The sequence below is a fragment of the Nicrophorus vespilloides genome, unplaced genomic scaffold, assembly GCF_001412225.1.
Source record: "Nicrophorus vespilloides isolate i.1.1-1 unplaced genomic scaffold, Nicve_v1.0, whole genome shotgun sequence".
Classification (NCBI taxonomy): domain Eukaryota; kingdom Metazoa; phylum Arthropoda; class Insecta; order Coleoptera; family Silphidae; genus Nicrophorus; species Nicrophorus vespilloides.
In genome coordinates this window covers 281,211-309,155 of record NW_017095789.1, presented here as the reverse complement: position 1 = coordinate 309,155, position 27,945 = coordinate 281,211, and the positions used below count along the sequence as shown (strand labels likewise).

Genomic DNA, 27,945 nt, shown 5'->3' with positions numbered 1-27,945 from the left:
TAGTAGTAGTACTTTATTAAATATATATATTAAGTTAAGTCTTATTAACCATGAGTTATTTTAATTATTACTATTGTGATCAAAGTTAAGATTAATTACATTAGTAAATTGTTTCCATTTTCCTAGTGTCCTGCATTAGCTAAACAATTTCTTTTATATATCAAAAATCAATAATTTTATGTTTTCTTTGTATTGCATTATTTACAAAAAATATAATAAAATATATAGCGGGAAAAGACATGGACCGTAACGTAACTATAACGTTCATTTTACATGATAGTTGCAATAGACGTTATTATAGAAAATTTATATATTACCAATATTTACATAATTTACAATTTTAATCATTTATAGGAAAAAAAGAATTTTATTTGAACTTATATTTGTATTTGCAATATCCTAAAAACTATTTTGATATTTGAAAAATATTAAAAATATGCAGTGTTCCCATCAGAGTAAAACGAAATTTTAAAAATTGTCAAAACTTTTCTAAAACAACATCATAATTAAATAACAAAGGAAGCTTATTTCACGTTTTCAGTTAGTCAATCAATAATTATTTAAAACAAGTTATCTAACATATTGTTTTTTCGTTGAGTCAGATGCGTTGTAATTTTGGCGGGAAAATCAATAATTGAAGAGGTCACAGACGTTCAGCGCGTACGTCTGCGTATTCGTTCCTGTTTCAACCCGAGCTATTTTTATTGGACTTCCGTCGTTGCATGTTTCGTCCGCCATTTTGTATCGTTTGTTGTTTGTGCTAGGATAGACGTACGTTGCGGGACGTTTGTGTTTTATATTTGGGAAATCAAACGAGCGGAGATTCGATGGATTTGAGTGTTTACCTTTCGGCCCCATTGCAAATAGACAAGATATGTCGGGCTTGTTTAACAGAAAAAGACAAAATGACACCCCTTTTCGGGGCCTGCTTAGACGATATGCTATTGTCTTTCGCTGCCATTCAGGTACTGTAGCGCTAATGGGCGTATTCGATTCTCTTCATCTCCCTCAATCCAATGACCCAACAATCCATCCAACAAAGATAGATTCAACGTAGGTTTACTTGTATTAAATCATGCTTAAGTTGCGAATTATGTCCACAAACGGTTGATCCAATGTTGCCATTTTCATTTAACATCAAATTCATTACAAATTTTGTTACTTTTCAAATTGTTAAATATTTTCAAAAATATTTCAATTGCCCATTTATAAAGATCACTTTCATATCATAAATTCAGTTTAATTATTTCTAGGTGCATGAAGGAGATGGACTACCAAATCAGCTATGCATTCAATGTGTTCAAGTATGTAGCAGAGCTTATGCTTTCAAACAGCAATGTGAAAAGTCTGAAGCTATTTTAAGGAGCTATAATAGCCCAGAATTTCAGGTATTATTAATTTTGATTGAAATTACTATTTTATTAAATATTTTATTATTTAATTAGGAGCAACTTGCGCAATCTCTTGCATTACAAGACAAGGATGAGCTTGAGCATCAGCTTGAATATTCTGAAGAGATTGATCATGTTGTTATTAAAGAGGAATTACCAAGTGAATTTGTTAATGTTAATTATGTGGAGGAAGTATGTTTAGAGGTATTATAACTTTATATTATTAAATACTTATGAAGCATATTAAAATCAAAATGTTATAGGACAAAACGGAATATTATAGTATAGATAATATTGTGGAGTCAATAGGAGAAGAATTAATTGTCAAACATACAGAGACTTCAGAGTTGGATGATAAAGAGATTAAATTAGATTTTGTTGGTAAACAAAAGTATCAATGTTCTAAATGCGATGAATCGTTCAATTTGAAAGTAGATTTAAAAGTACACATGCTTAGTCATCCCAAGGAATTGAACTATGTATGTCCGGTGTGCAATAAAGCGTTTCCAGAAGCTCGGATACTTAAAAGGCATTCGAAAATCCACTTGGAGAAGAAGCCGCATCAATGCGATCAATGTGACATGTCCTTTGCGGAGAGTTCTAATTTGAGTAAGCACAAGAAGAAGCATACTGGCGAGTTGAGAAACATTAAGGGTAAACCTCATCTTTGTTCGGTTTGTGGTCGAGCATTCAAGTGGGCGTCGAGTTTGTCCAAACACATGAAATACCACACAGGACATAAATTATTATCCTGCGAATACTGTAATAAGCAATACGTTGAAGTAATATTAATTTATGTTATCTGTGTATGAGATAATAGCAAATTTTTGTTTTAGGCTAGAAGTTTAAAGATACACATTAGATCACACACGGGAGAAAGACCTCACGTGTGCAAGATATGTCAAAAGAGCTTTACGCAAATCTGTAACTTGGAGAAACACATTAGAGTGCATACAGGTGAAAAGCCGTACTTGTGTCCCGTTTGTGGAAAAGGGTAAATACACTTCAATCCATCTCTTCAACTACTTTTTACATTATTTCTTGCAGCTTTACGCAATCCGGTTATGTCGGCATCCATATGAGACGGCATACAGGCGAGAGGCCGTACCAATGTTCGACTTGCGGAAAAGCATTTGCTGGTTCAAATACTTTGGCAATTCATCAAAGAATACACACCGGTGAAAAACCTTATACTTGCAATATTTGCGGGAAGAGCTTCAGCAGACACGAAACGTTGGTCATCCATACGCGGTCTCATACAGGGGATAAACCGCACGTTTGCAGTATTTGCAGCAAAGCCTTCACTTCGTCCGGTCATCTCTCCGGCCACATGAGGACTCATACCGGTGAAAAGCCGCACGAGTGCATGAAATGCGGAAAACGGTAAGCGCATCATAAACATACATTTATAGCAGTAATAATATCGATTATTCCGTAATCAGATTCGCAGGTTCGGGTAGTTTGAAAGTCCATCTGAAAACCCATTCGGAAACGCATGAATGCTTAACCTGCGGTAAACGGTAACTGAAAAAGAGAAATCAATGTGGTAAATTACTTAAAGATAAACATTATTTAGGTTCAATGGATCCAACGCTCTGAAAGTGCACATGAAATCACATTGCGAAGAATACGAAATTACCACGGAATTGAAATCGCATTCGCAGGAAATCGATAAGACGCAAACCGAAGAATACGAATTGAAAGATCACGACCAACAGCACATTGAAGAATACGAGTGTTACAAATGTCTGAAAAGGTAGTAAATTATTGATTATATATAAAATCATATTAATATGTTGTTAATAGATTTACAGACGAAAATTTCCTCAACATGCATCTGAAATCCCACAATGATAAATATGACTGTTTCACCTGTGATCAAAGGTAATTTTACAAAAAAATAATTAAAGAAAAAATCATAATAATCTATTCCCTATTCAGCTTCGATGGCGACAATATAAAAATTCACCTGAAATCGCACGAAGGACATTACGAAGAAAGGTTCGAATGTAGAATATGCGGAAAGGCGTACGACAAAGCTTTCAGTTTAGAGATCCATATGAATTCACATTCGCTCCTAGAAAAAGAAACGCTGAGCAAAGTAGAGACAGTTCAAATTGCAGAATTGCTGTAAGGAATTAACGATTTAAAAAAATATCAAATTATAACATTTTTTCCTTTCAGGACTGGAGAGACTATACACACGGTGCAGGTACAAACGTTGACGTAACTGCAACATTTAACGCGACTGGATTTACTTTAATTAATTATAAATTACGTGATTTTTTGATAATCTTGTATTCCATTATTTAATAATGCAATTAAAAATGATTGTAACTGTGAATTATATAATAAATATGTATGCCTTATACAAAAAATGAAATGCGATTTGTTTTATTTGTATGTTCTTCCGTTCTTTTCTACTACTAATATTCAATATATCCGAAATACAATCATTCTTTTATTCTATGAAATTTAATTGAATTTGCAATAAAATAATATATTGATGTATATAAATTGAGTTGTAAAGAATTGTGGTATAAAATATAAGTTTGCAGGTATAGAACAAAACCGGTTCTAGTTTACAAAGAGAGCAACTTTGTTTAAATCATTTTAAAGTTGAAGAACTTTTGAGCGTACGAAACTAATCTTATAAAGAGTATATTGAGTAATTACTCATGAAACTCAATTGTTATTCATCAAGAGTAATTGCGGTGTTAGTAAGTCGTGGTGATTGGGTGAATGCTTGCCGGGAAGCTTAGCCTGTAAATCTGGCAACGCGACATACAGCCTTTGTCACAATCGACCAGTGGAAGAGTCCAAGTCCGCCATTTGCATTGCGCGTTTGTCCATCTCTTGTTGTTGTTGTTGTTGTGTGTACGAATAGTATTCTGCAGTAATGGAAGTGAAAAGTGACCAAAATCAGGTGGACGTCAGTAAACTATGCAGAGCATGTTTGACTGAAAAGGAGGACATGCGATCGGTCTTCATCGTCGATGAAAGCCTCGGACAAACAATGAGATTCGCCGAAATTATAATGAGTTTTACTAATTTACAGGTTATATTTTAATTGTACAATTGTATTTTAATTGTTTCCCTTAAATTGTCTTTCAGATTTAATTATAAAAGAACTGTTTTTATTATTTTCTATTTATTTTTAATTAATTTATTAATTTTCTAAAATTATAAAACAAACAACTTTTAAAACTATAGTCTTGTATTAGAATACTACTACTAAAAAGTTAAATATTACCAAATGCTAATTATTTAAGTTAATTAATTACCTTAATATTTAAACATTATAATACTACAATGCAATTTTTATTAGTATTTAGGAATGACGATTTTTAATACTTACAAACAAATATAAAGTTCACAAACTATGTAAGATAATTAATTCGTCTATTCTGAATGTCAATATTAAAGATTTTTCGTATTAGGTTTTTATTGAAACAATATTTATTTTTCAATTTTATTTCAAATATTTACAATTCATACATATAATTATTTAGTCAATAAAATAAGTAAACAGTAAAAGCATAACATGCAGTCAATAAACAGTATATTATTGATGTATAAAGAAGCAAGTCGCTTCTTTCAGAATAATGGAAACAGCAACTGTATTCGTAACTATATTATTATTGCAATTATTAAGTTATATGATTCATAAATCATCATATCAAAATCGATAGATATGAGCTTTCATGTTCTTCCGGCATGCGCCAGACAAGTGTTCGAGTCTTGATATTATATCTTGCGATTTTTCAGTATTTATTGATTGGACGCATGGACTTTATTACAAAATATTATCTAAGTTATACTTTTCCAAGTATAGTTCCAGAAATATTTGTAATTAAAGAAATATAGTTATATAAATTTGTATTCATAATACTGAAGTAAATATCATTAACGAAAAGCAAGAAAAACATTTAAACACAAGTCAGTAGTTATCGTACATTTGAATTATGTACATAAAACAAAAAGACAATTATAAAATATTCATATCTCCGTTTGTCGCATTTTGACCTATGACTCCTATAGTTATTGCTTGACAACAAAAGTCATACTTTAATAAAATAGTTTTTTTTTCTCCAATTTTAGATCGATAATAGCGATGGGCTTCCAACATTATTATGTATACAATGCGTACATCAAGCGAATCAATGCTTCCAATTCAAACAGCTCTGCGAACAGTCAGACGCCAATCTGCGACAATATTTGGGCAAACCCCTGAACCCGAAACCTTGCAAACAAGAGGAAGAAACCTCGCGGAGCTATGACAGTAGTGTATACTTAGATAACTTCGGATTGGATTATTCATCGAATGATAGTGATGACGACGATGATATTAAATCGGAGTTCGAATCTATACTAGAATCTAAGACTTTGGATCCGAATGACGAGAAGGCGATTGCTCAAAGGCAACTTCTGAAATCCGCAAAGTCGCACAAAAGTAAATCGAACAAGAAGAAATTACTCGCCAAGGCTGGCTCGAAAGTGAGTCCCAAAAAATTGAAACGTAATACGAATCAGTGTAACGTATGTAAAAAGCAATTCATCAATATGAAGTCGTTTAGGAAGCATTTGCGCACACACATAGAAGATAGACCGTATAAATGTAAGCTGTGTCCGCGGGGATTCACCGAAGAGAACTACTTAAATAATCATATGAGAACGCATATACCGGAGGAGCAAAAGCCTCATGTGTGCAAAATATGCGAGAAGAGATTCATACACACGACATTACTAACTAAACACATGCTCAAGCATACTGGAGAGAAACCGTTCGTTTGTAAGATTTGCAATAAGGGATGCTACGCCGAGAACAGTCTACTCAAACATATGAAGATTCATGAGAAGAAAGAAGGCGATCCGGCCTTGTTGAAGCACATCTGTGATTACTGCAAGAGCGAATTCCCAGATGCACCGACCCTAGCTGTCCATATAAAACAGCATACAGGAGACCGTCCATTCCTATGCAATATGTGTGGTAAATGTTTCCCGCAAAGATTTAATTTGGAACTTCATCTTAGAACTCACACAGGTAGATGTATTATATATTGATCAGGAATAATATGAAAATAATCGTTTATTTTTCGTTAGGCGAACGACCATTCACTTGCGAAGTTTGTAAGAACGGTTACGTTTCCAAAGCCAGTTTGAAGATTCACATGCGAACGCACACTAATGAGAGACCTTTTATTTGTAATTTCTGCGGAAAAGCGTTTAGACAATCCGGTGATCTTACGAGTCACAAACGACTTCATGGTACAGAAAAACCAATCGAATGCAGCGTCTGCCAGAAAAGGTTTACAACTGTTATGAAGCTCAAGTATCATATGAGAAACCACACCGGAGAACGACCTTACGTTTGTACAGTATGCGGAAGAGGTTTTACTGTCAATACCATTTTACTAAGACATATGCGCGTTCACTCCGGTGAAAGACCTTATGTCTGTGTAACATGCGGAAAGGCATTTTCACAATCAAGTACTTTAAACACGCATATGAAGGTAAATATTGTTTTCATTAAATGATTGATTAATTATTGGTTATAATCAAATTTAGGTACACGCTCCTAATAGTGGATACCGAATCGTTGAACCTCCACAACAGCAGCAGCAGCAACAACAACAGCAGCAGCAGCAACAACAACAGCAACAGCAGCAACCACAAGGATTACCCAAATTCCATCAACCCCAAGATGCCAATAAATATCATACACAGACTGATCAGAATAATAGACTGTTGCAAACTGATAATAGGATGCAAATGCAGGCGGAGCCACCAAGGATGATGCAGCAGGACACAACTAGAATGATATCAACTGATGGTTCTAGAATATTGAATGACGGCACAAGATTGCTCAATGATAATTCACATTTACTTGCGGTTACGGATAACCGTTTAAATGAGTACAAGATAAATGATAATACTAAGTTTATAAATGATAATAGAAATATGTTGATGAACGACAGCACGAGATTATTGGTGAACGTCACAGAACCCCAGAGACTTTTAGTAAACGATTCCAGATTAATTACTAACGACAATAGATTATTAACGAACGATAACACTCGATTAATAACAAATGTAAATGATAATACCAGGTTGATGGTCAATACTAATGACTCCAGACATTTGGCTGTGACTGTTGAAAATTCCAGGATTTTAACTGACAAATACTTAACCAACTATGATCCTTATCACAGAGGACAATTATAATCTCCATTTTTGAACTAATTGCGATGGAGCTTCTGGTAGCCTGGATTGCATTTAATAACTTAAAATTGTTAAGATGTACGTGCATCATAATTTTATTATGCAAAGTTATCTTTTTAGAGACAACATATCTATTATTAAGAGTGTACTGTTTTATTTTTACTTATCAATCAGTATTTTTATGTAAATAGTTATGTATTTACTTACATAGGCTTTAATTTCTATTATATTATATACTAAATATATTTTCTACAGAACTAACTAGTAGGTTATTCAACTTGGGTTTTACCTCAGATTCAATTCGAGTTTATTATGTCGTTTTACTACATTCCGTGGTCGTCTTTTCGAGCAAGATGTTGTTAGTGCTCATGATATTATTTTCTATAATTAATAATAGTAAGTTTAATATTAAGTTGCACGAGTAAACAGTGAATAAAAATAAGTTATTTTAAGCAATTGCATTATCTAACGATCTATTCATAATACATAATCCTATTCTGGAAGACGTTAATGATAACTACACATCACATGAAGTTGAAGTATTCCCCTCGAAATGTGGTTTAAGAGGAGGCTACTATTTCAACAGAATTGTTGGAGGACAGATTTCGGAACCAGGTAATTTATGCTATTCACAGAATGTTGATGAGGACATCGCTCATTTTAGGAGAGTTTCCATGGATCGTTTCTTTGCAAATTCGAGTGAGAAATATGTCCAAACACATTTGCGGAGGAGCGATTATAAATGCGCTATGGATAATATCTGCGGCTCATTGTGTTTTTGATTTGAATCCATCGGAAATATCAATAGTTGCTGGTGATTATAATTTGTATATACAAGAAGGTATGTAAAACATTTTGTTCTTTCATAATCAATTTATATTTGTACTTTCAGGATTTGAGCAAAGACGACAGGCATATAAAATATTCACTAAAAATTTCGATTTAACAAATTTTCAAAATGACATCAGTTTAATTAAATTACAAAAGCCTTTAAAATTAGTTGAGAAGCGAATTGAACCAATTTGTTTACCGCTTCCAGATGATGTTTTCTATGGTAATTTAAGTAGATGCTATTGAATTGAATTATATAATATGTGTTAAAGGTAATGGAGTTGTGGCCGGTTGGGGTCGGTGGGATGAAAACGAAAGGGCTACTCCCCGTTTAAATCATGTTAGTTTACCAATAATCAACAAAACGGTGTGCGATTATCAATACAAACGGGTGGGATTCTCAGGATATTTGAATGACTGTCAAATGTGCGCGGGATTTTTAAATGGAAGAAAAGATGCTTGCCAAGTAAAATTACTTCTTGTATCAGAGGGATAAAAATAATACTTAAATTATTTTAGGGAGATTCGGGAGGTCCATTGATATGCAACAAAGACAATGATCGTTATTATCTATGTGGTATTGTAAGCTGGGGTATTGGATGTGGAAGACCAAATTATCCAGGAATATACACAAAAGTACTTTTCTTTAAATTTTATTCCTTATTCATGAGTAATCATATATATTTTAGGTCACTTGCTTCTCTGAATGGATATCCAACACAATTATAAATAATTAGTATTATCTGCAGTCTTTACATTCTTTATAAAAGTTAAAGTTTATACCTTTTCTTGCCTATAACAGTAAAATTATCTTTATAACTTAACAACTTACTACAACATATAACAAATGATTAAAAATCTGTAACTCTACCCTTGCGTTCCCAATCACCATATCTCGTTGGTTCTGGACCTTTAGGACCACCAACTTCACCAGTTGCAGGATTTATTTGATCTGGAAACGGCTCCAAAGGTTCTTTTTCTTGGTATGGGTGAGCGCCTTCCAACTCCTCTAATTTGCCAATGGGAGTTTTCTCGCGTAATTTCTTTTGGAATTCTTCCATTCTAGGCGACAAGGGTTTATCGGAGGATGAAGAAGCGCGCTGCACAATTTCTTTAAAATATCTCATATTTTAGGTTATGTTCTGCATACACCTGATTATATTAAATACCTGTCCATGGTTTTGAGGCGTAAGGGCTGTGTCTAATAACTCGATGAAGAATATACATCATGATACTCATCTTGTAATAAAAATTTTGGATGTGATGGACTTTTGAAATTTGCTGTGATTTAAAAACAAAGGATGTCGCCAAGCAACCATCAACTTGGATCAACTGTTCTATAGTTCGTGGAAGTATGTATAAGTATTTTTATCAGAAATATAGGAAAGTATTTATAAATACATTACAGCTCTAATATTATTTGTATACGCATTTAAGCATTATAATAAAGAATGTATTGGATTTCCACAATACATTTGCAGTTGGTATTCTTATTTCAAATGTGACAGATCTTGACACTAGCTGTCAGTTGTGTTTGTTATTACTGGTTATGACTAATAAATAATTGAAGTTATCTGTGTTAACATAAATAATAATTCGCAATTTGAGTAAATATGTATTCGAAGAAAAAAACTGAACGTCCGAAAAGAAGTCGTGATGGAAACTTGTCTCAGGTAAATATCGTAAAGATAAAATATGATAACATAAACTAATAATAACATATTTTGTTAGTATGGTTTATTTGATATCCCTACCGATTTATCTTTAAATGACGGCGATGATGGGTCCGGAAGTGGTGGTGATAGTGATTTGGAAGCTGAATTATTGGCTATAACTAGTGGTTCAAATCCATCAAGGCCAGCAAGAAGGAAACCAAAACCAACAGTGAATTTAGATTCAATGGTCAAAGAGAGTTTAAAAGATATCCCAAGTGATGAAGAGCTGTCAGGAGATGATGATGATCCTGATTTACTTAATGAATTAAGTGAAATTACAAGTAAGTATTTTCTTAAATTTCAGAATGAAACATTATTTCATAAATTGTATTAGATGATGAATTTGTGGAAGAAATCCCACAAGAATCAAGTCCCACCAACAATGATGTACCAAATGAAATGTTGAATCTGTTACAAGAAAGGTTGAAAATGTATGAGTTAGCACAATCCAATGCAAAAGAGGCTGGTGAATCATCGCGTGCAAAACGTTTTGGTCGTGGGATTTCCACAATTAAAGATCTTATAAAAACGACGAATTCAGGTAAACCTATCAACAAGGATGATATTCCACCAGAGGTGACTGTTAATACGCAAAAACGAGAACCACCTGTGGAACCAACAAGGCCTGCTCCTTTGCCTCCAAGTGCAGTAGAGTCACCAGTAGAGGAGGATATTAAAACTGTTGAAATGACAGATGATAGCAGAAGTAAGATTGCCTTGTTGAATGAAAGAAAAGATGAATATAAAAATGCAGCTCTAAGAGCTAAGAAGTCTGGCAATGTTCCCACTGCTTTGACATATGTGAAAATAATTAAACAGTTTGATTTTATAATAAAGGCTATTGAGAATGGCGAAACTGTAGATTTAAGCAACATGCCAGGACCTCCTGTTGATGAAACCAGACCCAAAGAAGAAATTCAGGTACAAACCCAGAACACTGAAGAACCCATTGATGTAAAGGCTATTGAAGAACAGGAAGTTCAATTAATACCTGCAAGTTCAGTTGGTGAAGCTTTACAGCAACGTTTGGATATTTACAAAGAACAAGAACAAGCTGCCAAGGAGCAGGGTAATTCTAGCAAGGCAAGGCGAATGGGTCGCATCGTAAAGCAATATGAAAATGCTATAAAATTAAACAACCAAGGTAAACCCATTCCGGTAGACGAATTACCAACTCCACCTGGATATGCGCCTATACCAGTTCCTGGTGCGGAAAAACCACCAGCACCAGAAGTTTCCAAACCTGTCGCACCCACTCCTCCACCAAGAGATTCTCCAAGTACAAAACCTGCAGTACCTGCAAGAACTTCTGGTAACCACATACCAACAACAAGAATGGAGAAGCAGATAATTTTATTAAAAGACAGACAGAGGGAGTTCAAAGAAGCTGCACTTAATGCTAAGAAGAAAGGCGAAATAAACCAAGCAAAAGAGTATTTAAGAAACGCGAAGAGGATAGATCCTTTAATTGAAGCTGCACAGGGCGGTTTACCGGTGGATATTTCATCCTTGCCGATTCCTCCATCAGCAAAATCACAGTTGGATTTGGAATATGAATTAGTAATGGCCGATGAGTGTGTCGAAGATGATGCCGGAGTAATGGATGTGATCAGCAGGTTGGAAGCGCAGTTAACAAAACAATTGAAAATGTGTTTAACCACTAGAGATCATCATAAAGCATTAGGCGATGTAGCTGGAACAAATCGTTTCGAACGGTTAGCTTTGAGCGTAACGAAGGACTTGGATTTAGTTAGAATTGCAAAAAGAACGAACGGTGCAGCCATACCAAAGTTTCATCACGAATCTCGTAACTTTTCAATTGTTAAAAGCTTCACAGATCTAAATGACAATGATTTGCAATTGAGCATTATTAGTGGTATAAACTACAATTGCGCAAATCCAAAGGATATAGATACATACGTTAAATTTGAATTCCCATATCCACAGGTAAAGCATGCTTATTACATTAAAATTAAATTAATAAAAAAAAAACTGTTTATAGGAAGAACCTTACAGAGATAAAACATCAACCATTAAAGACACCAATAATCCCGCATATAATGCCGATTTCATAATTCCTATTCAGCGCACTTCCAGGCCTTGTTTGAGAGTCTTTAAAAGACATGCTGTTAAATTAGAAGTGTTCTCCAAAGGGTGAGTCTATGAAACATAATATTTTTGCTATCTGATAGTAGTCTTAATTCTTACTATGCTCTTCGCACATGTAGTTCGTAATAAATTAGGTCTACACAATCAATCACATTTTTAAAAATAGATTTTTCTAAAACAAGAAAATAGTAATAAAACTTCTAATTATAATCTTATTTTTAGTGATATTAGTATCAATAAAATATCATTTTTGTTATTGAAAGGTAAACAAATTTGAAACGTAAATATCGTTTTTACAATATATTTGTCATTATAGAATTACGGCTTTGCATTGATCTATTGCTTTTACTCAAATATGTTTCTTTATATGATGTATATTATTTTACATTTGTGAAAGAGCACACCCAATTCTTGCTTGAAATTGCCTTACATTACACGCGACTAATAACTGAATATTCTATTTTACTTTTGCTTTGTCCTAATATAATTACAAAGTGCAATAAATTGAATTTTCATTTATATGTGTTTTGTCGTTGGGATTCGTTGTATAAGTTGTGAGTAACTTGTCTGGTTCGGTTTATGTTTGTTTCAACTACGTTGCATAATTTCCATGGATTGGGTGTGCTAGCTGTTTTGCTAGCGACTGGGGTTGTTGTTGCAGGGGTTTCTTCAGGAGCGATAGCCTGCTGGGAACTGCAACAGTTAAGTTACAACCGTTGGAAACTCAATGTGAAATCCACGAAAGTTTCGATGTAAGTTATATACTCTACGTTGTTACGTATTCATTACAGTGCACGCTTTATATTGTAGTTAATGGATGGAAGGAAAAAGGTCGGCGGGAAATTGGAAGTGCGAATCAGAGTGCGCGATCCTCTGATTAGCAAAGAAGTCCAACAGCTTTCTGAAAGATGGCTAGTTGTCGATCACTAAATTTTAATAAAATCACAGTTTTAATTCAAGTTGCTTTTATATTTCTTATGGATGCTAGAAATAATGATCAGTGAAGCTTTACTACGGATGCCGACGATTGCAATAAGGGTTTTATGACTTCAGCACTTGTAGATCTTCCGCAGCATCGACGAGGAAACATTTATTTTTTTTATATCTATTTAACTAGTCTAATGTTGTTGCTTTAAAGGTAGTTTAGAATATTCGACGAAAATAAACAAAATACACTAGAATTGTGACTTTCGACGTTTTTATTTTCAGTTTTAAAATATATGTGCCGAAAACCGGTGATTTCTAGATAATTGTCAGTTTATCTACTCAAATCAGTGTAATTAATGAGGAAGCACACAATCTTGTTTTTATTAAATATTGTTCAGATTATTAATTGAAAAAAAATTGTTTGATATTATTATCTTTGTGATGTTGGTTGCCTAAATATTTTATATTTTTTAAATGTAACAATTTTCAATAAATAAAGTACTATTTATTCTTACACCATTTTATTTGTTTTAATATTTAAATTATTAATACATTTCAGAAAATGCTCTTCATAAATATGTTTATACTATATATTTTCTTATAGTAAATATTCAAATGTTTGCTATTACAGTAATATGTTTGTGCTTATTGTGATTTTTCCTTGAAATAAAAATAATTAAAAGTTGTTGTAAATTGTTCTTTCCTAAATTATAGATACTAACGATGTAATTAAATAAATGTGATTAAGAAAAACATCAAATCTCTGAAAATTTATCGAGAGAAAATTGTTGATTGAGACGAAAATGTAAATAAAGTTATTTTTAACTTCTGATTAAATTGTGATCATATAAATAGAACAAATATAAGCGAATGTAGAACATTATCTTTAGAAAAATGTAAGGATTTGCATAAGGCAGACGGAACATGTGTCCTCGTTAGAATGAAACATATCTATGAAACGCCTTCATCTCAAAAAATAATAAGCGATCCATCCGTTTCGCAATCCATTTTTCCACGTGACCTGCTGTACAAGGTTAAAAACTTATTAAATGGACTTTTTTGGGGAAAAGCTGCAACGGACTTGTTTTCAACAAACAAGGTTTATCAAATGGTTACAGAGTCGTAAACGATTTACGTGACACGAGGCTCATACATACACTCTCTGGTGTGATAATACAAGCAAATTTTGAAACTTTCATCTATTGTTTTGATTACAATCGTCCTATGATTACATTGAACTATTTCACAAATTTATTGCATATGTGTGCCAGAAATACTTGTAAGTATAATATTTTTACGTGCATTCCACTCAGTAAAAGCAATTAGTTATATTGCACTTATGTTTATTTATTTAATGTTATTTTTTTAAATACATTCAAAAATGATAAACACTTAATCTGGTTATAACGCATTTGCTAATTCCAGAACTTTGCTTTTTTCTTATATACTATGTGGATGACGTTAGTTGCTGATATATAGATTTATCTATTGAACAAAATTTTCCATCACACAACTTACACATATCTAAAGCATTAAGTGCATTTTTAGATTACTTTTACTCTATTTATTTATGAACTTTAATATATGAAATTTTTTTGTCTAACAAAATTAGAACATTACATAAGTTTTATTTGAATTACATAATGATATTCGCTAGAAATTTATAGAAAATAGATTGAAAAATTGTAACTATTTTTTGTTAAATCAATATTTTGTGAATTATAAGTTTCTTTTAAAGTTTTACCTGAATTGCTATGATATCTTTTCGTTATATAAAACTTAATTATCAACAAAAACTATTAATTATTATGCATTACCTCCAAAAGTTTTGTATACATGGCTTGTGCAATAATTACACGGAACTAATTGCATTTGATAACCTGTTTCATGTCAATCGCACTGTTCAATAATAAGATTGACGCAATCGTGGGCATAAGTTATTGTTAAATCGACTCTAATCAACGGATACGTACGAGTCTGGAATTTTCGAAGTTAAAAATCTAGAACAAGATGTAAATAAGAGAGGATCACGCATCGAAACAGTGTCTTAATGCACGATTAATTAAAACGATAAAAAGAAACTGACGATAATAAACAAATTATTTTCGTTCCGATAGAAGAAGTTCCCTTGAAAGGAAATGTATCAACAGCACGGTTTCTAATCTGCATATGAGAACTTTAAAATCTAAAAATTTCTTATGTATGTTTTATTCTTTATAAATAGTAGGTATCGTGTACTATCAGGAAAAAAATCCAAATAGTGTAATGTTTATTTTGATTTCGTTTTGTCGGAAAACTAGATAAACGGAATAATTCTTAATTTTTTTGAACGGATCTCACGCGGCTGTAACGTGGTGGTCGTATCCGAGTTGAAAGTTCGAATGCAAAGTAGAGTAATTTATAAAATTTTAGTAATTCCGTTTCAAGGGCTAAGTCTAATGTTTCGTCGTTAGTAAACGACACGTTCTTATTTCCAACATTGGCATTTTCTTAATTATAATAATTATTGACTATTATTTTAAAAGCTGATATTTTTGTTTTGTTTTTACGTTTTTATTAGTTTAAATGTTTCTTATACAATAATCCAATACTAAGTTGATCTTTATACTCGAACAATTGTCTTTTTTGGCACAGAAATGTTGCTACTAATCATCCAACCTTGAGAACAGAACCAACATTCCAAATATAAATTCTCAAACTGTAACAGGAGTATTTTTATCTCCTAATTTTATGAGAATTATATAAAAAGTAACAATTTGTAAAAAAAAATATTAAAATAAAATAAAAAATAATTTAAGGGTCAATAGCCCTTTGCATGCATAATTTTTATGTAATATTTATAATAAAATCTAAATAATAACACTATAGTATTTTCTAATTACTTTTTATATTTCCAGATATTGGATCACCAATATTGTTTTTAAATTAATTTTAAAAACGTATTTTTCTCTTATACAATTGAAGAATTGCATAAAAATAAAGTCAGAGGTCCTATCGAATAATAAATATTTGCTCTTTAATATAGGCTTATGTTTATAAATAATGTGTGTAAACACGGTACGTGCAGTAGCTGTTACCTATATTCGCGTCGAGAATGAACTTTAAACTCGGTCATGCATTCACGTTTCGGCTGCGTGCAATTCGAGGCTTTTGTGCTCACTAGACTTAATTTTAGACGGTTTCTACAATCTATCCATCTCCATTGTACAATCATATTTTTTTTTTGTCTCACTTGATACCATCTTGTCCAGGAAACATTCTTTCTCATCAATGACATTTCGAAATTGTAAGCACTTTTACTACACTCTATACATGTACTAAACATTACTTTCCTTAATTCATACATCAAATCTACACTTTTATTCTCATTTATTTAAGAAATATATATTTGCTTCTTATTGTTTGTTGCAGCGTAAACAAACGAAATTGTTTATTATTGTTTTTTTTCTCAATTTTTTTATCTTTATTCTATATTGATTTGTATTAAGTTTAATGCAATTAATGAATAATACTTAATTATAATATTAATTTTATTCTCCTTGATGCGTTCAGACAATGTAATATTCCAATTTCGTCAACAATTGTGAAAAATTGAACGGTATCAATAACAAATATAAAAATAGGAATTACTGCACGAACGAAATATTTTAATCTATATCCGAATCCCTTTTTTATATAATCCACTGAGCAACGAGCAACTGACCTAAACTACAATTTATTCACGTGTATCCAGCGTGAAACAGTGACGTCAGAGCGAGCGGTTGTTGCTATTTATACAATTTGCAATAGCTATGTCCGCTAAACCCATTTGCACCTCGCAGTGTGCTTCTATTTTTACACGCAGAAGACCCAACAAAAAAAATATCTAACTGTGGTCCAAATACTCAATTATCCCAGAACATATCCATATTTCCGCGTTACAGACACATAACGTCGTTTGTTTTACCTTCGAAATTTTCCAGGAAGCAAATTAACAGTCACGATTTCCTCTGATTCTATATTGCATTTTTCGCAATGACGAAAGCAATATTTAAATTCATGATTTAAAGCATCTTGTATATGTCCTTGGGTTGTGTACATTATTATGTACAGTGATTATGAAAGGTATTTCATTTAATTTTGTCGTTCTGTACGTACTTGTATCACGATTAGTTATTTCTTAATTATGTTTAGCTATAATGACGGATTTTTGGTTTTGGCCAAGGAATTGATAAGTTTTAATCAATTTTGAGAAATCTGCATCTAATAATTTTGACGCAATTTGCTACCAACGTCAGTGTAATTAATTATGTATTAATTGGTTGAATTTTATATGTGCATAATTGTGTGATTGTATGTTGAGTGGCGTTGGATATTGCAAAGATATGATTCATTGAATGAACGATAACACCTTTTACGACAACATGCATTCAATAACAGTATGCATTGTTAAATTTTTGCTCTATTACTATTTTTACTGTTTTCAAATATTTACAGTAAGTATAATTAACGACAAGTCCTCACTTTTAAACTAGTATGTGATACAATTTATAACAGCTTATTTATGTAATAGAAGTAAAATCTATTTGTTGATCTTTTGTTAGTGTATATTTCAAAAATTAAGCAACTTCAAGCATTTATACTAATTGAATGGATCAATCATTAGATTATTGTTTGAATAGTTGCAATATTTAATTATTTTACAAAATGTAATTAATTTTTATCATTGTTTGCAGTTTTCAATAAAATGCAGAATTATCATTACAAATGCAGAGCATAATTGTTAATATGAATAATCGTTGATGTTGGAAGGTGTCGGAAATGATTGTTGAATTTAGATATAAAAATTAAATATTTTATTATAGTCTTGTTATAAACAAGAACACAGAAATAACATACATACTATAAAAATAATAAATAATACATAAAATCACAGATAATTTTATAAGAAGGTTTGTTTACTTATTGATAATAGTTAAAGCTTAATATTTGTATCATCTTTTAGTGCGATTATTGCTTTGTTGTTTTCTTTAGCTAACAACTAGATGAGGCACACATGTTAAAACACATAGAGATAATGTAACAATATTTCGATGGGTATAATGTATCAGTCATTTAGGGCTTTCAATTGAGGACGGGCGCTGGCTGCAGAGGTCTGAGCTGGACCGGGGAAATCCCCTTGCTCACGCTGGTATTCTTGTCTTTCGCGTGTCTCTTGACGTGCTTGGCTAGATGATCCGACCTCATGAAGCAGCTCTCGCACACCTCGCATTTAAACTTTTTCTCGCCGGTATGCGTTCTCTTATGCCTGGACAGCTCATCGGACCTGGAGAACTTTCTACCGCACGATTCCCATGGGCAAACGAACGGCCGCTCTCCTGTGTGCGTGCGATTGTGAGCCTTCAGATGGGAAGACTTGAAGTAGTTCTTGCCGCATCCTTGGAACGTGCATTCGTAGATACGTTTGCGTTCTTGCACCGGGGGTGTTTGGGTAAGGACGATGACGGTACCGTCTTGAGCGAGGAAGATGGTCCTGTGCGTTTGAGATGGGATCAGTTTGGGAGCGATGGGTTGAAGGGTGATGGGCTGCACTTGTACAGGCGGTGGGGTTTCTGGGAGCTTAGGGGTAGCAGGTATAGGTTTGGCCGGTGTCACTGGTTTGGTCTTGTCCATTTTGAATTTCATGGTTCTGTAGACGTTCTCCTCTTTTTGGGGTTGCGGGATGACTGGGATGCAGGAGCCGTCTTTGTTCGCTCGCATTATCACGGAGACAGTGCGTGCTGGTGGCTCTGGGGGTGGTGTGTTTGATGTTAAGCGTCTTGCAAGTTCGCTTTCGAAGCAGATCTTCTTGGTGAGGGGTTCTGGGAACTCCTCGCATTCTGAATCCGATGGTTGAGGGGTTGGTGGTAGATTCATCATCGGAGATGCTGGCCGCTTCCTGGAGAACAACATGCTAGTGTTGTCTTTGATCATCTGTAAATAGCAAGTAAACAAAAGTTAGGAATATTATTCTTTAAAAATGATCAGTTTCTGCAAAGAAACTTTTGGAAGTGATCCTTACGTTTTTCAGCGGCGGTGTAGAGGGTGGCGAAAGTGGTTGGGTGTTAACTACTTCGTTGCAGTACATGTTTTTGTTGTATTCTTTTATTGCGCGATTCGTGTGTCCAACTGTCACGGAACTCACTTGGAAGTGAAATGAGTGAAATTTGTGGAGCGTTGTATGTTATTCCTGTGGCATGGGGTGTGTAGTCGGTGCCCAGATAAACCGACCAATCAGATGTGGGGGCTCGTCCCGACGCTCCAATCCGAGAAAGCTAGACATTCGGTCACCGCGTGATCGCATGCAGGTTGTTCACGTGCACAGCGGATGATATTGGCGGTCGCGGCCGTGATGCTTTACGTCACAGAGCGTGGCTGGGCATGGAAACGTCACTGCCGAGCCCCGCGCAACGCGTGCGATTTTACATTGATCCCCGTGGGTGTGTGTGACTGATTTCCAACAATAACATCCCAGTAGCCAGTAGCAGGCACCAAGCGAATCTGAAAAAAAAACACAACAAGCAACTTACCTAATCACAATTCCGCAACATCCATGCAAATTCCCTCAAGATGATAATGATATTAACATTAACAAACAAACAATATTTTAACAATTATATCACTAAAACAAACAAAAGCAACTACTTTGATTCTGTAGAAAACTAATATTGTTTTATTTTTGTGGTGATAGGGCGCGGAAGGTCAACATACTCCATGTGTAATCAATAACAAACATAGTGTTTCGAAAGATTCATATACTATCAATACATTGACAATATTGAATTTTATAGAAAATCTCGCATTGATCTAGAATTTTCTATGTACATAAGTATTTAGAACAGATATTTCAAATTGTTTTGTCATTTCTAATAATATGCGTTACGAATGTGAATCAGTTTCATAATGCTTTAGTTTATATTAACAATGTTTTGTCAAAACTATTATTATCCAATGTATCAAAGAAATAATTAAAAATTAATATAAAATTATGTGGGACAATAACATTTCAAGGAAATTATGTAAATAAAAATAAAGACGCATCTAATAGGGTTAATGATTTTTAATTGTTTTTCGTAACATATTTATTTTTACGAACGACCTTAAAAGTGAAGATCTGTAGGAAGTTCTTCGTGCGTAGTAGTATTTTGACGGCATCGTTTCCTGTCTCGTGATATCCCGGAAGTAAATGTGATGATACTACAAATGTTGTGTAGCACAATTACTGTTGTATATTAAGAAAATAATATATTTGTTTTATTTTAATTATCTAAAAAGAACTTTTGTTACTTCTTTTTAATAAGTTATATAATTTTAGTTATAGAGAATATCGTATTTAGTAAATTAATATAGAAATATTGAAAACAATATTAATTTTCATGACTTGTCTTAAATTTTTATACATACTTTTAGAAATAATATATTATACATGATATATTTTTTCACAATTTAAACTGAGTATAAATAAAAAACGTATAAGAACCAGAATGTTCTAGTCATAGTCGTAATTTATTGCAAGTGTGCAACACGTTTCTCATTTAAATAATAAATGGCTGCGGTTTATTTTGAAATTTTAATTCTGTTTTGAAAACAATCTTTATACGTAGTAAGTATAATATCTAATCGATTCATTGCAGTTTGTTTTTTTCTTCTTCATACGTATAAGTGCGTTAATGTGCGTACATATTCTTAATGCGAAATAGTATAAATATAGTGACATTATTTGTTAAAAATAATGTGATTTCTTAGGAAAATTAAGAAACATAATATAAAAGCTCCATTGTTCTCCAAAATTTCAGTCTAAAATATAAAATATTTAAACAATTTCAAGTTGTTCTTAGTTTTTGTGAAGCCGTTGTTTTTCAAATTATTCTAAAGTTTGAAGAATTTTAATAACAACAACTTATGTAGTGTTATATAAGATATAGTTTGCTGGTTGTAGATACACTGATGGTATTGAGGCCTTTAATTAACAGTTTGCTTGTTTTTAATTTAATAATCAATAAATATACTTTATTTATTATTCCATGTTTTTGTTTCCTTAGTCATAAGTTTATTTTCAATTCTACTAAAAGTTTGAAGATTCATAAAATATTATACTTTTCAAGCGATTGAAAATTGATGTCTATACTAATATAAGTTTTGAATAAAAATCTTAAGATATGTAAGGACAAGAAAATCCTGTTCTTTCATCTACTTTTAAAAGCCTTGACGAAGCATTTCAACATATCGAAAGCGCATAGAAATGTTCACATCGAGTTTATGAAAACATTCAAAGTGTAACTTTTATAATTTTAAATCACAAAAAATCTAACTATTGATTATTGTTTTATCCTGTAAAGTACTTAATATTATTAATATTTGTTGGAACAGAAGACACATTGATACAATAGGAATTAGATTGTCATTAACAAAGAGGAAAGAAGATATTAATTACTTCTTAAATGCGGGAAGTACCTGTATTGAAAATAAGTTGGAAAGTACGAGGTCAATGCACTTTCCCATTTATTATTTATTTGAATTCGCATGTGCAAAATAAATATTTTTATTTTAAAGATATACAGTAAATATGTGTATAAAAGAAAATCAGCAGTTATCACATACGTAACAATACGTTTACTAGTGTGTTTATAATTAAATGCAGGCACTTAGGTATTGAGTAGGTCAAGTATCTAAGAAACAAATAAATATTGCGTTAAAGGTATCTATCTAAGTAGGCATTATGTAGGAGCGGCTATAATGTAAAACAATAAAATCAGAGCGCTGCAAAGAAAGTGTTCGTTCCAAAGACGAATTCTTCTCGTTCATTTTATTAATAGAAAACCGTTCAGAATTGTAAATCATGTGGTTTTAAACATTTTACGTGAATAAATTAATCACAAATTAAGCAGTGGAATTTAAAGGCATACTGAGGAAGTAGTTCGACCGTGACATATAAATGGACCTAGGTCACTTTTACGAAAATATATTTGTGTGTGTCTGGTTGTTGTTTTTGTGTTTGGTGTGTGGAATAAAGCTTTGCCTTCATGCGCATCGAAATATCGTCTTCAGCTATTTACGATTCTTGTTTACGACCAAGGCCTGATTTTAATATTCATATCATTGTCGCTGAATAACAATATTGGCCACGGATCATCACGTCTACTCTTATTGGCAATCGACTATTTTTAAAACAATTGTATTTTTGTTGTTTGTCTACTGTATTTGTGTTTTCAAAAAATGCTTAAGTAAGCTGAATTTGAGAATAACAAGTTTCATCAAAATATCTACGCATTTCTACTACGTATAAGAGAACTCCACGAAGACTCCCAATGTATACAATTTTTTTATATAAACAAATATGCAATAAAAGGGCTAAGCGTGAATAACATAATTGTTGCATATCAATGATGTTATGACGATTGGTTAGTGTTGATTTTTCTGCGTTTGGCTCTCATATTTGGAGCCTTTATGGAATCAAAATAATACAGGCTGCTTCTAATTACTACTCTTACTAAATCTTAATAATAATTAATTGTAAAGAAGAGTAAGTCTTTTAGAAATTAGTATTAGTTGATTTGGTGTGAGAACCATGTTCAAACAATAAAGTTATTAAAATCTAATTGCATTTTATTTAGTTAAATCTACTTCACAACAATATTTAATCCATATTTAACAATACTTTATTAGATAATTAAGAAATATAAGTATATAAAATATTATAAAAACATTTCTAATTCAAATCTAAATATATAAAAACAAAATATAATGAAGCTGAAGTACAGAAAAAAATAGCAAATAATAAAAATTATAAAACTTATAATCATAATGAAAATAATTCACTGTTATCTCGTGTTCCGGGATTGAAATATCTCTGGAGACTGTGGAATATCTCGTAGTTATGTCACTTTGAAGTCCTAGTGGAGTTTTTAAGGAATGCTAGAGGTGAAGTTGGACTTTTTACCTTACACTTTATTATTCACTATAAGATTATTAACAACTTCTTTTCCTAGATTCCATGTTTTTTTACTAGGGTTTTTATGAGTGTAACTAGGACTATTACTAGGGTCAGACTAACCTCTGAGATTAGGACTAAAACTAACTTTGTATTACATAAACACCCTATTTAATAGTAGGGAAATCTCAAAGTGGGAGTACAATATTTGGTAAGGGAAGACAGTACTTTTCCGAAGAATATATTTGGACGATTGTACTTAACATTAATTTGTGTACAACAGTAGTCCTTACACGGTGATTAACAATAGTCGTTATACATTGATTAGTTGTGGAATCTTCCTAAGTGTAATTAATACTAATGAGTTAGTAATGAATAAAATAATAAGGGTCAATACAATATATACAATAACGGTTATAAATAACAGTTATTTCCGCCCCCTAATATATATTAAGTAATATTTATTGTTACTGGTAAATGATGTTCATCATTCAATACTATTTTATTATTAACTAAATATAAAATTTATTATATTTGTTATTATCATTCCCACCGGATTTATGTTATTGACTAACGTAATTTCTCAAGTCTTATCTCTAACTGTAAATGTTGTAAAGGTTAATGATTTGTTTGTTTGTATTTGAACAAATAATAATTAATTGCATCGTTGATTGCCATCTAATGTTAAATTTAGATGCTCTCTAGTAGATTACTTTAAATTTCCTAGTGCTGCAATCTATCAGTTACTTCGTTATGCAACGTTGTTTCGGTTATACAATACTAGATGTCTCTGTACACTAATGCTAGAAAGCTTTAACGTTTTAATACGTTACAATTTCATTTTAAATTTATATTCCGTATAGACTCGAGCGCATATGAATGATCAAGTAGACATAAATGAGAAAAGTAAGATGTACACAAATTTTAAAGTTAAGAAAATAAAAGATTGAAATTGGTTGGTCATTTCAATAAGTCAAGAACTGATATAATTTATAATATTAGTCGTTTGTCTTTTCTTTGTATTTTGTTACTTAATATTTGTGAATTATATATATTTGTATTGTGATGTATAAATACTTAAACCAAAATATCTATAATTTCTTTAACATTAACAGCATCATGTCATCATAGTTATTTTGAAAATTCGTTTAATTATATATTTTTATTTGCATTTCAAATTGGTTCGAAATATATTCAGCTTCCAATAAATATAAGGTGTGCTATACAAAAATTGATGTTTACTTAAACTATGTATAAAGAAAAACATGTATGATTAAGGTAATTGACGTCGTTTGAAATGTGTATAAGTGTGCAAAAAATAACGATGGTAATTAAAACATAAATTTATGTAAGTAGATATTATTAAAAATATCAAATTTTACTAAATATATAGATATTGCTTTTGATTCATAAGAACAATATTAATTATGTTTTAAGAAGTAATAAATTATTTAACAATGTCTTTGAATATTTAAAATACTTTAAATAGTAAACAATTTTTTTTATGTTGATGTTTTTAAATAAATTACATTTTAATAAAATATATAATATAATTATTGTTAATGAAAATCTAATTTACTTTCTTTTATGTGATAAATCTTGGAACAAATTCAGAGTAGACACCATTTATATTTTATTGAAATGAGAAGTTTGAAATTTTGATAGCGTATCTACAAATCAGAGTGATAGTTTGGACCGCACAAATAAAATGGTGATATCACAGATATATAAATATATCATTTTCAAGAAATTTTAGTTTACTTATAAAAGATTATTCATTTATTTATAAACTAAAATTCTTCAAAGAAATGATAAACAACAGTAATAACTATTGGATGTGAATTATTGTTACACGTAAATGATAAAAAAATGGTAGAAATGTAGTCGATAGTTCTTTAGAGTTGTTAAAGATTTTGTATATGTTTAGATTGATGGAATGTTTTTACTTATTTTTTGAGAGTGATAATTGAATACAATCGTATGTGCGAAATAAACATATGTTTTTGTAAAGTAGAAGAAAGAAATTATTCTATACTACTCAAACATGCGTTGAACTCTGGATGATTCAAACACTATTGTATAACAATTATGACAATTAGATTCCTCTAATTCTTAATTCTCGAACAATTCTATTCTCGAACAAAAAATCAAAACAAAAATCACATCGATTTCCGAAGAAGTAAACTGCTAATAAGGTACAAAATCATCTGCATTTCACCATTGTTACATATGGAAACAATGCAGATAATGCATTCGTGACGTAAAATTAACTTATTTTCTCAGTTATTTGTCTAATATGAATGCATTAGTATATTTATGAAACAAGTAAAAAAAAAACACAGAATTGAGGTAGAAAATCAGTAATTTATTATTAATTGATAATTGATTGATTATTATTAATTTGATTGTATTAAAGAAATACTAGTATATTCATAATGTATTTTTTATTGTATTAATTAATATAATGTTTTCAATCCAAATTCTTTTTAGTTAATTATTCTCTGATTTAAGCAAAAGATTATATACATAAATTTTCTTAATACAAATGTGATTATTACGAAGATTTAAGTTCAAATTTCCATTAATTAATCTAAATTGTTTCATTCTAGTTGTATAGTCGTAGGGAGGCTTTTGTGAGTTATATTTGTCGAAATTGTATATTTTTATTGAATTGGCTTATAATTAATAGTTCTATATTTTATGTATGTAATTAATTACATAATTTATTTCTATTAAATAAGTCTACATATTTTTTTTTCATAATTAGTTGGTGTAATCATGCAAATAATTAAATAAATTACAGGTATTATTTGATTGTTGATAAATTTGATTGTATTTCTGCAAATTGTTTATTTTTATTGGATGTATATAATGAATTACGTAAATATTACAATAAACTAAATAAATATGTTTTTTTTTTATAATTACATTGTTTGATCATGCGAAAAATAATATAATGTACAGGTATGATGTGATTGTTGTGATAAGTTGAGAGGTGTATTTGTGAAAATGGTATATTGTGATTGGATGGTGGCAATGTTTGATTGATATTAGTTATTGGACCATAAAGGAGCAGAAGTTGGAGGAGGCGCGCGCGCGATTGTTCCACCACACTTGGTTATCCTGCGAGCGTCAAATGTGACTCACTGTTGCCAGTCGCGCACTAGCTGTAACCTGCTACTCATCGCGGGTTTCAAGCAAATACCAAAAAACACGTGCGCCTTGTCAAAACAGTGGCAAGGAAATTCAAAAAAAAAAAACAAACATAATTCTTTGAAATTCCGATAACGCCGGTAAACCACCACCACTTCAAAAAAACACTTTAACTTGTGCACCAACTCCCTTCTTTCTCTCACCGTCTGTGCTTGTGGTTTCCGCAAATTCCTCTGTGTCTCGTTTATTATCAATATTATTATTATTTTTTGTTTTTGTTTGTGTTTATATTCTTTTTGCGCAATGTTCGCCCATGTGACTGTGCCTGTTCTTCCATAGGTAGACCGTTTATTGCGAAAGTTCCCTGCCGTGCGAAAACATTAAACAGAAGTTCTGGACTTACTCTGGAGCAGAAAATGTCACGACGGAAACAGAGCAATCCAAAACCGCTTAAAAGTAGGTGGATGTTTTTCAAATTTTCTGTCGCTTACGCTTTCCATACCCAAAGAAAAGGGTAAAAGTTCAATTGCTTGTATTCATTCTTTATTAGTATTGTTATTATATACATTGTTTCGATTTCGAATTATTGTAGAACAACGTTGCATTGTTTTATTTAAATGTTATTTTTCAGCCACATATATACGCGAGCTGATATAGAATATCTACGCAGGCACATTATATTATTGTTATCGCAGCTTGATAACAATATAATGTCCAATGTTATCACCAGCTTTATCAGCAATCGTTATTTAGCTTTTTTTTATGTTGTTTACTTTGTATTTATGCATTTGGTAGTCCCATTTTACATATACATACATGCAAATACATATATTAATTGGTTGAGTAAGTTGATATACATTCATAAAACGCGTTATATCAGGGCCGTCAGATAAATGAATCCTGCATCCAGGAAATCGTCCCGCGCAATCCCGTGCTGGACAAATGCACAGAAAGTAACAGAGCTCATGTATCTATATCTATATAATACATACATATACAAACATATATATATATATAAATGGTAACTTTATTTTATTTTATTTAACTGAAATGTTTATAATCGGACGGATGTTATCGGTTTGTTTGGCGCGCCGGGATGCAGCATACTACGTAATCTCGGATCTATTGTATACCCTTTGGCCTTGCACACTCCATGACAGACAATGAAGTGAAAGTTCATAGCTTTTCAGGAATTTGATTATTTTTCGTTGTTTTGTCTTTTTTTCTCTCTGTTATTTACGCCTCTAATTGCATCGTTGAAAAGCCGTATTCAATAACCGCATCATTGTATGTACACACGGTGTTCTTCTTTTTGCACGTTGTCCTAAATCATCAACACAATTCTATCTCGTTATTGTTCCAATATTTCAAATGAAAAATCTATCAATTAAATTGACATTTATCTTACATTCATATAGTTATTCAACTTATATTAAATAAAGTAGACAATGTTACTCATTTTGTTGATTGTATAATATTTCAAGATATTTATAAGTTAAACATATTTACTTTAGTTACAATTCATATAGTTATTATTCGTATACTTACACTTATAAGTTATATTTATATAGATATATGCAGTATTGTATGAAGAAAGCGAAGATACTTATTGTATTATTTAATTTAAGCTAATTTATACAGTTATTTT

General features: G+C 31.7%; 6 protein-coding genes across 9 annotated transcripts in view; 4 read left to right on the top strand and 2 right to left on the bottom strand.

The window, feature by feature from the left end:
- Positions 1-610: 610 nt before the first annotated feature.
- On the top strand, positions 611-7,821 carry LOC108564137 (zinc finger protein Xfin-like). Its single transcript, XM_017923076.1, has 15 exons — positions 611-965; positions 1,254-1,388; positions 1,446-1,595; positions 1,655-2,173; positions 2,228-2,385; positions 2,439-2,774; positions 2,834-2,911; positions 2,968-3,147; positions 3,198-3,275; positions 3,333-3,521; positions 3,576-3,603; positions 4,279-4,449; positions 5,493-6,435; positions 6,495-6,904; positions 6,960-7,821. The coding sequence occupies exons 1-15, from the start codon at positions 828-830 to the stop codon at positions 7,614-7,616; spliced, it is 4,170 nt and encodes a 1,389-aa protein (XP_017778565.1). The 5' UTR covers positions 611-827; the 3' UTR covers positions 7,617-7,821.
- Positions 7,819-9,181, top strand: LOC108564213 (trypsin-1-like). Its single transcript, XM_017923172.1, has 6 exons — positions 7,819-8,009; positions 8,067-8,228; positions 8,278-8,454; positions 8,506-8,667; positions 8,717-8,910; positions 8,964-9,181. Exons 1-6 carry the CDS (start codon positions 7,967-7,969, stop codon positions 9,171-9,173), a joined length of 948 nt encoding a protein of 315 aa, XP_017778661.1. The 5' UTR covers positions 7,819-7,966; the 3' UTR covers positions 9,174-9,181.
- Positions 9,182-9,198: 17 nt separating this feature from the next.
- On the bottom strand, positions 9,199-9,932 carry LOC108564220 (succinate dehydrogenase assembly factor 4, mitochondrial-like). 2 transcript variants are annotated; one of them, XM_017923190.1, is made up of 3 exons: positions 9,851-9,932; positions 9,614-9,781; positions 9,199-9,555 (listed from the first exon to the last, which is right to left on the bottom strand). In XM_017923190.1, exons 2-3 carry the CDS (start codon positions 9,681-9,683, stop codon positions 9,296-9,298), a joined length of 330 nt encoding a protein of 109 aa, XP_017778679.1. In that variant the 5' UTR covers positions 9,684-9,781; positions 9,851-9,932; the 3' UTR covers positions 9,199-9,295. The 2 variants fall into 2 exon arrangements, with proteins under 2 accessions (XP_017778679.1, XP_017778673.1); XM_017923184.1 differs by having other exon boundaries at positions 9,846-9,925.
- A 31-nt stretch (positions 9,933-9,963) lies between these two features.
- LOC108564195 (coiled-coil and C2 domain-containing protein 1-like) lies at positions 9,964-13,642 on the top strand. 2 transcript variants are annotated; one of them, XM_017923160.1, is made up of 6 exons: positions 9,964-10,117; positions 10,176-10,440; positions 10,494-12,106; positions 12,162-12,313; positions 12,930-13,020; positions 13,079-13,642. In XM_017923160.1, exons 1-6 carry the CDS (start codon positions 10,058-10,060, stop codon positions 13,196-13,198), a joined length of 2,301 nt encoding a protein of 766 aa, XP_017778649.1. In that variant the 5' UTR covers positions 9,964-10,057; the 3' UTR covers positions 13,199-13,642. The 2 variants fall into 2 exon arrangements, with proteins under 2 accessions (XP_017778649.1, XP_017778641.1); XM_017923152.1 differs by having other exon boundaries at positions 12,897-13,020.
- A 4,477-nt stretch (positions 13,643-18,119) lies between these two features.
- LOC108564164 (Krueppel-like factor 10) lies at positions 18,120-19,403 on the bottom strand. The gene is made up of 2 exons (XM_017923112.1): positions 19,236-19,403; positions 18,120-19,147 (listed from the first exon to the last, which is right to left on the bottom strand). Exons 1-2 carry the CDS (start codon positions 19,299-19,301, stop codon positions 18,299-18,301), a joined length of 915 nt encoding a protein of 304 aa, XP_017778601.1. The 5' UTR covers positions 19,302-19,403; the 3' UTR covers positions 18,120-18,298.
- Positions 19,404-26,295: 6,892 nt separating this feature from the next.
- LOC108564288 (zinc finger protein ush) overlaps positions 26,296-27,945 on the top strand; it is a 103,600-nt gene continuing 101,950 nt past the window's right edge. For both annotated transcript variants that reach the window (XM_017923317.1, XM_017923287.1), the window contains exon 1: positions 26,296-26,753. In XM_017923317.1, coding sequence (XP_017778806.1) covers positions 26,714-26,753 — 40 coding nt within the window. In that variant the 5' untranslated portion in view covers positions 26,296-26,713. The remainder of the gene's footprint in view (positions 26,754-27,945) is intronic.

Coding starts and splice junctions, on each gene's coding strand:
- LOC108564137 (XM_017923076.1), top strand. CDS start 828: ATGGATTTGAGTGTTTACCTTTCGGCCCCATTGCAAATAGACAAGATA. Junction 1,389..1,445: donor ATAATAGCCCAGAATTTCAG/GTATTATTAATT, acceptor TTATTTAATTAG/GAGCAACTTGCGCAATCTCT. Junction 2,386..2,438: donor TGTCCCGTTTGTGGAAAAGG/GTAAATACACTT, acceptor TATTTCTTGCAG/CTTTACGCAATCCGGTTATG.
- LOC108564213 (XM_017923172.1), top strand. CDS start 7,967: ATGTTGTTAGTGCTCATGATATTATTTTCTATAATTAATAATA. Junction 8,668..8,716: donor TCCAGATGATGTTTTCTATG/GTAATTTAAGTA, acceptor TATGTGTTAAAG/GTAATGGAGTTGTGGCCGGT. Junction 8,911..8,963: donor GAAGAAAAGATGCTTGCCAA/GTAAAATTACTT, acceptor AAATTATTTTAG/GGAGATTCGGGAGGTCCATT.
- LOC108564220 (XM_017923190.1), bottom strand. CDS start 9,683: ATGAGTATCATGATGTATATTCTTCATCGAGTTATTAGACACAGCCCT. Junction 9,556..9,613: donor CGCCTCAAAACCATGGACAG/GTATTTAATATA, acceptor GATATTTTAAAG/AAATTGTGCAGCGCGCTTCT.
- LOC108564195 (XM_017923152.1), top strand. CDS start 10,058: ATGTATTCGAAGAAAAAAACTGAACGTCCGAAAAGAAGTCGTGATGGA. Junction 12,314..12,896: donor TTAGAAGTGTTCTCCAAAGG/GTGAGTCTATGA, acceptor TGGGTGTGCTAG/CTGTTTTGCTAGCGACTGGG. Junction 13,021..13,078: donor AAATCCACGAAAGTTTCGAT/GTAAGTTATATA, acceptor TTTATATTGTAG/TTAATGGATGGAAGGAAAAA.
- LOC108564164 (XM_017923112.1), bottom strand. CDS start 19,301: ATGTACTGCAACGAAGTAGTTAACACCCAACCACTTTCGCCACCCTCT. Junction 19,148..19,235: donor CTACACCGCCGCTGAAAAAC/GTAAGGATCACT, acceptor TGCTATTTACAG/ATGATCAAAGACAACACTAG.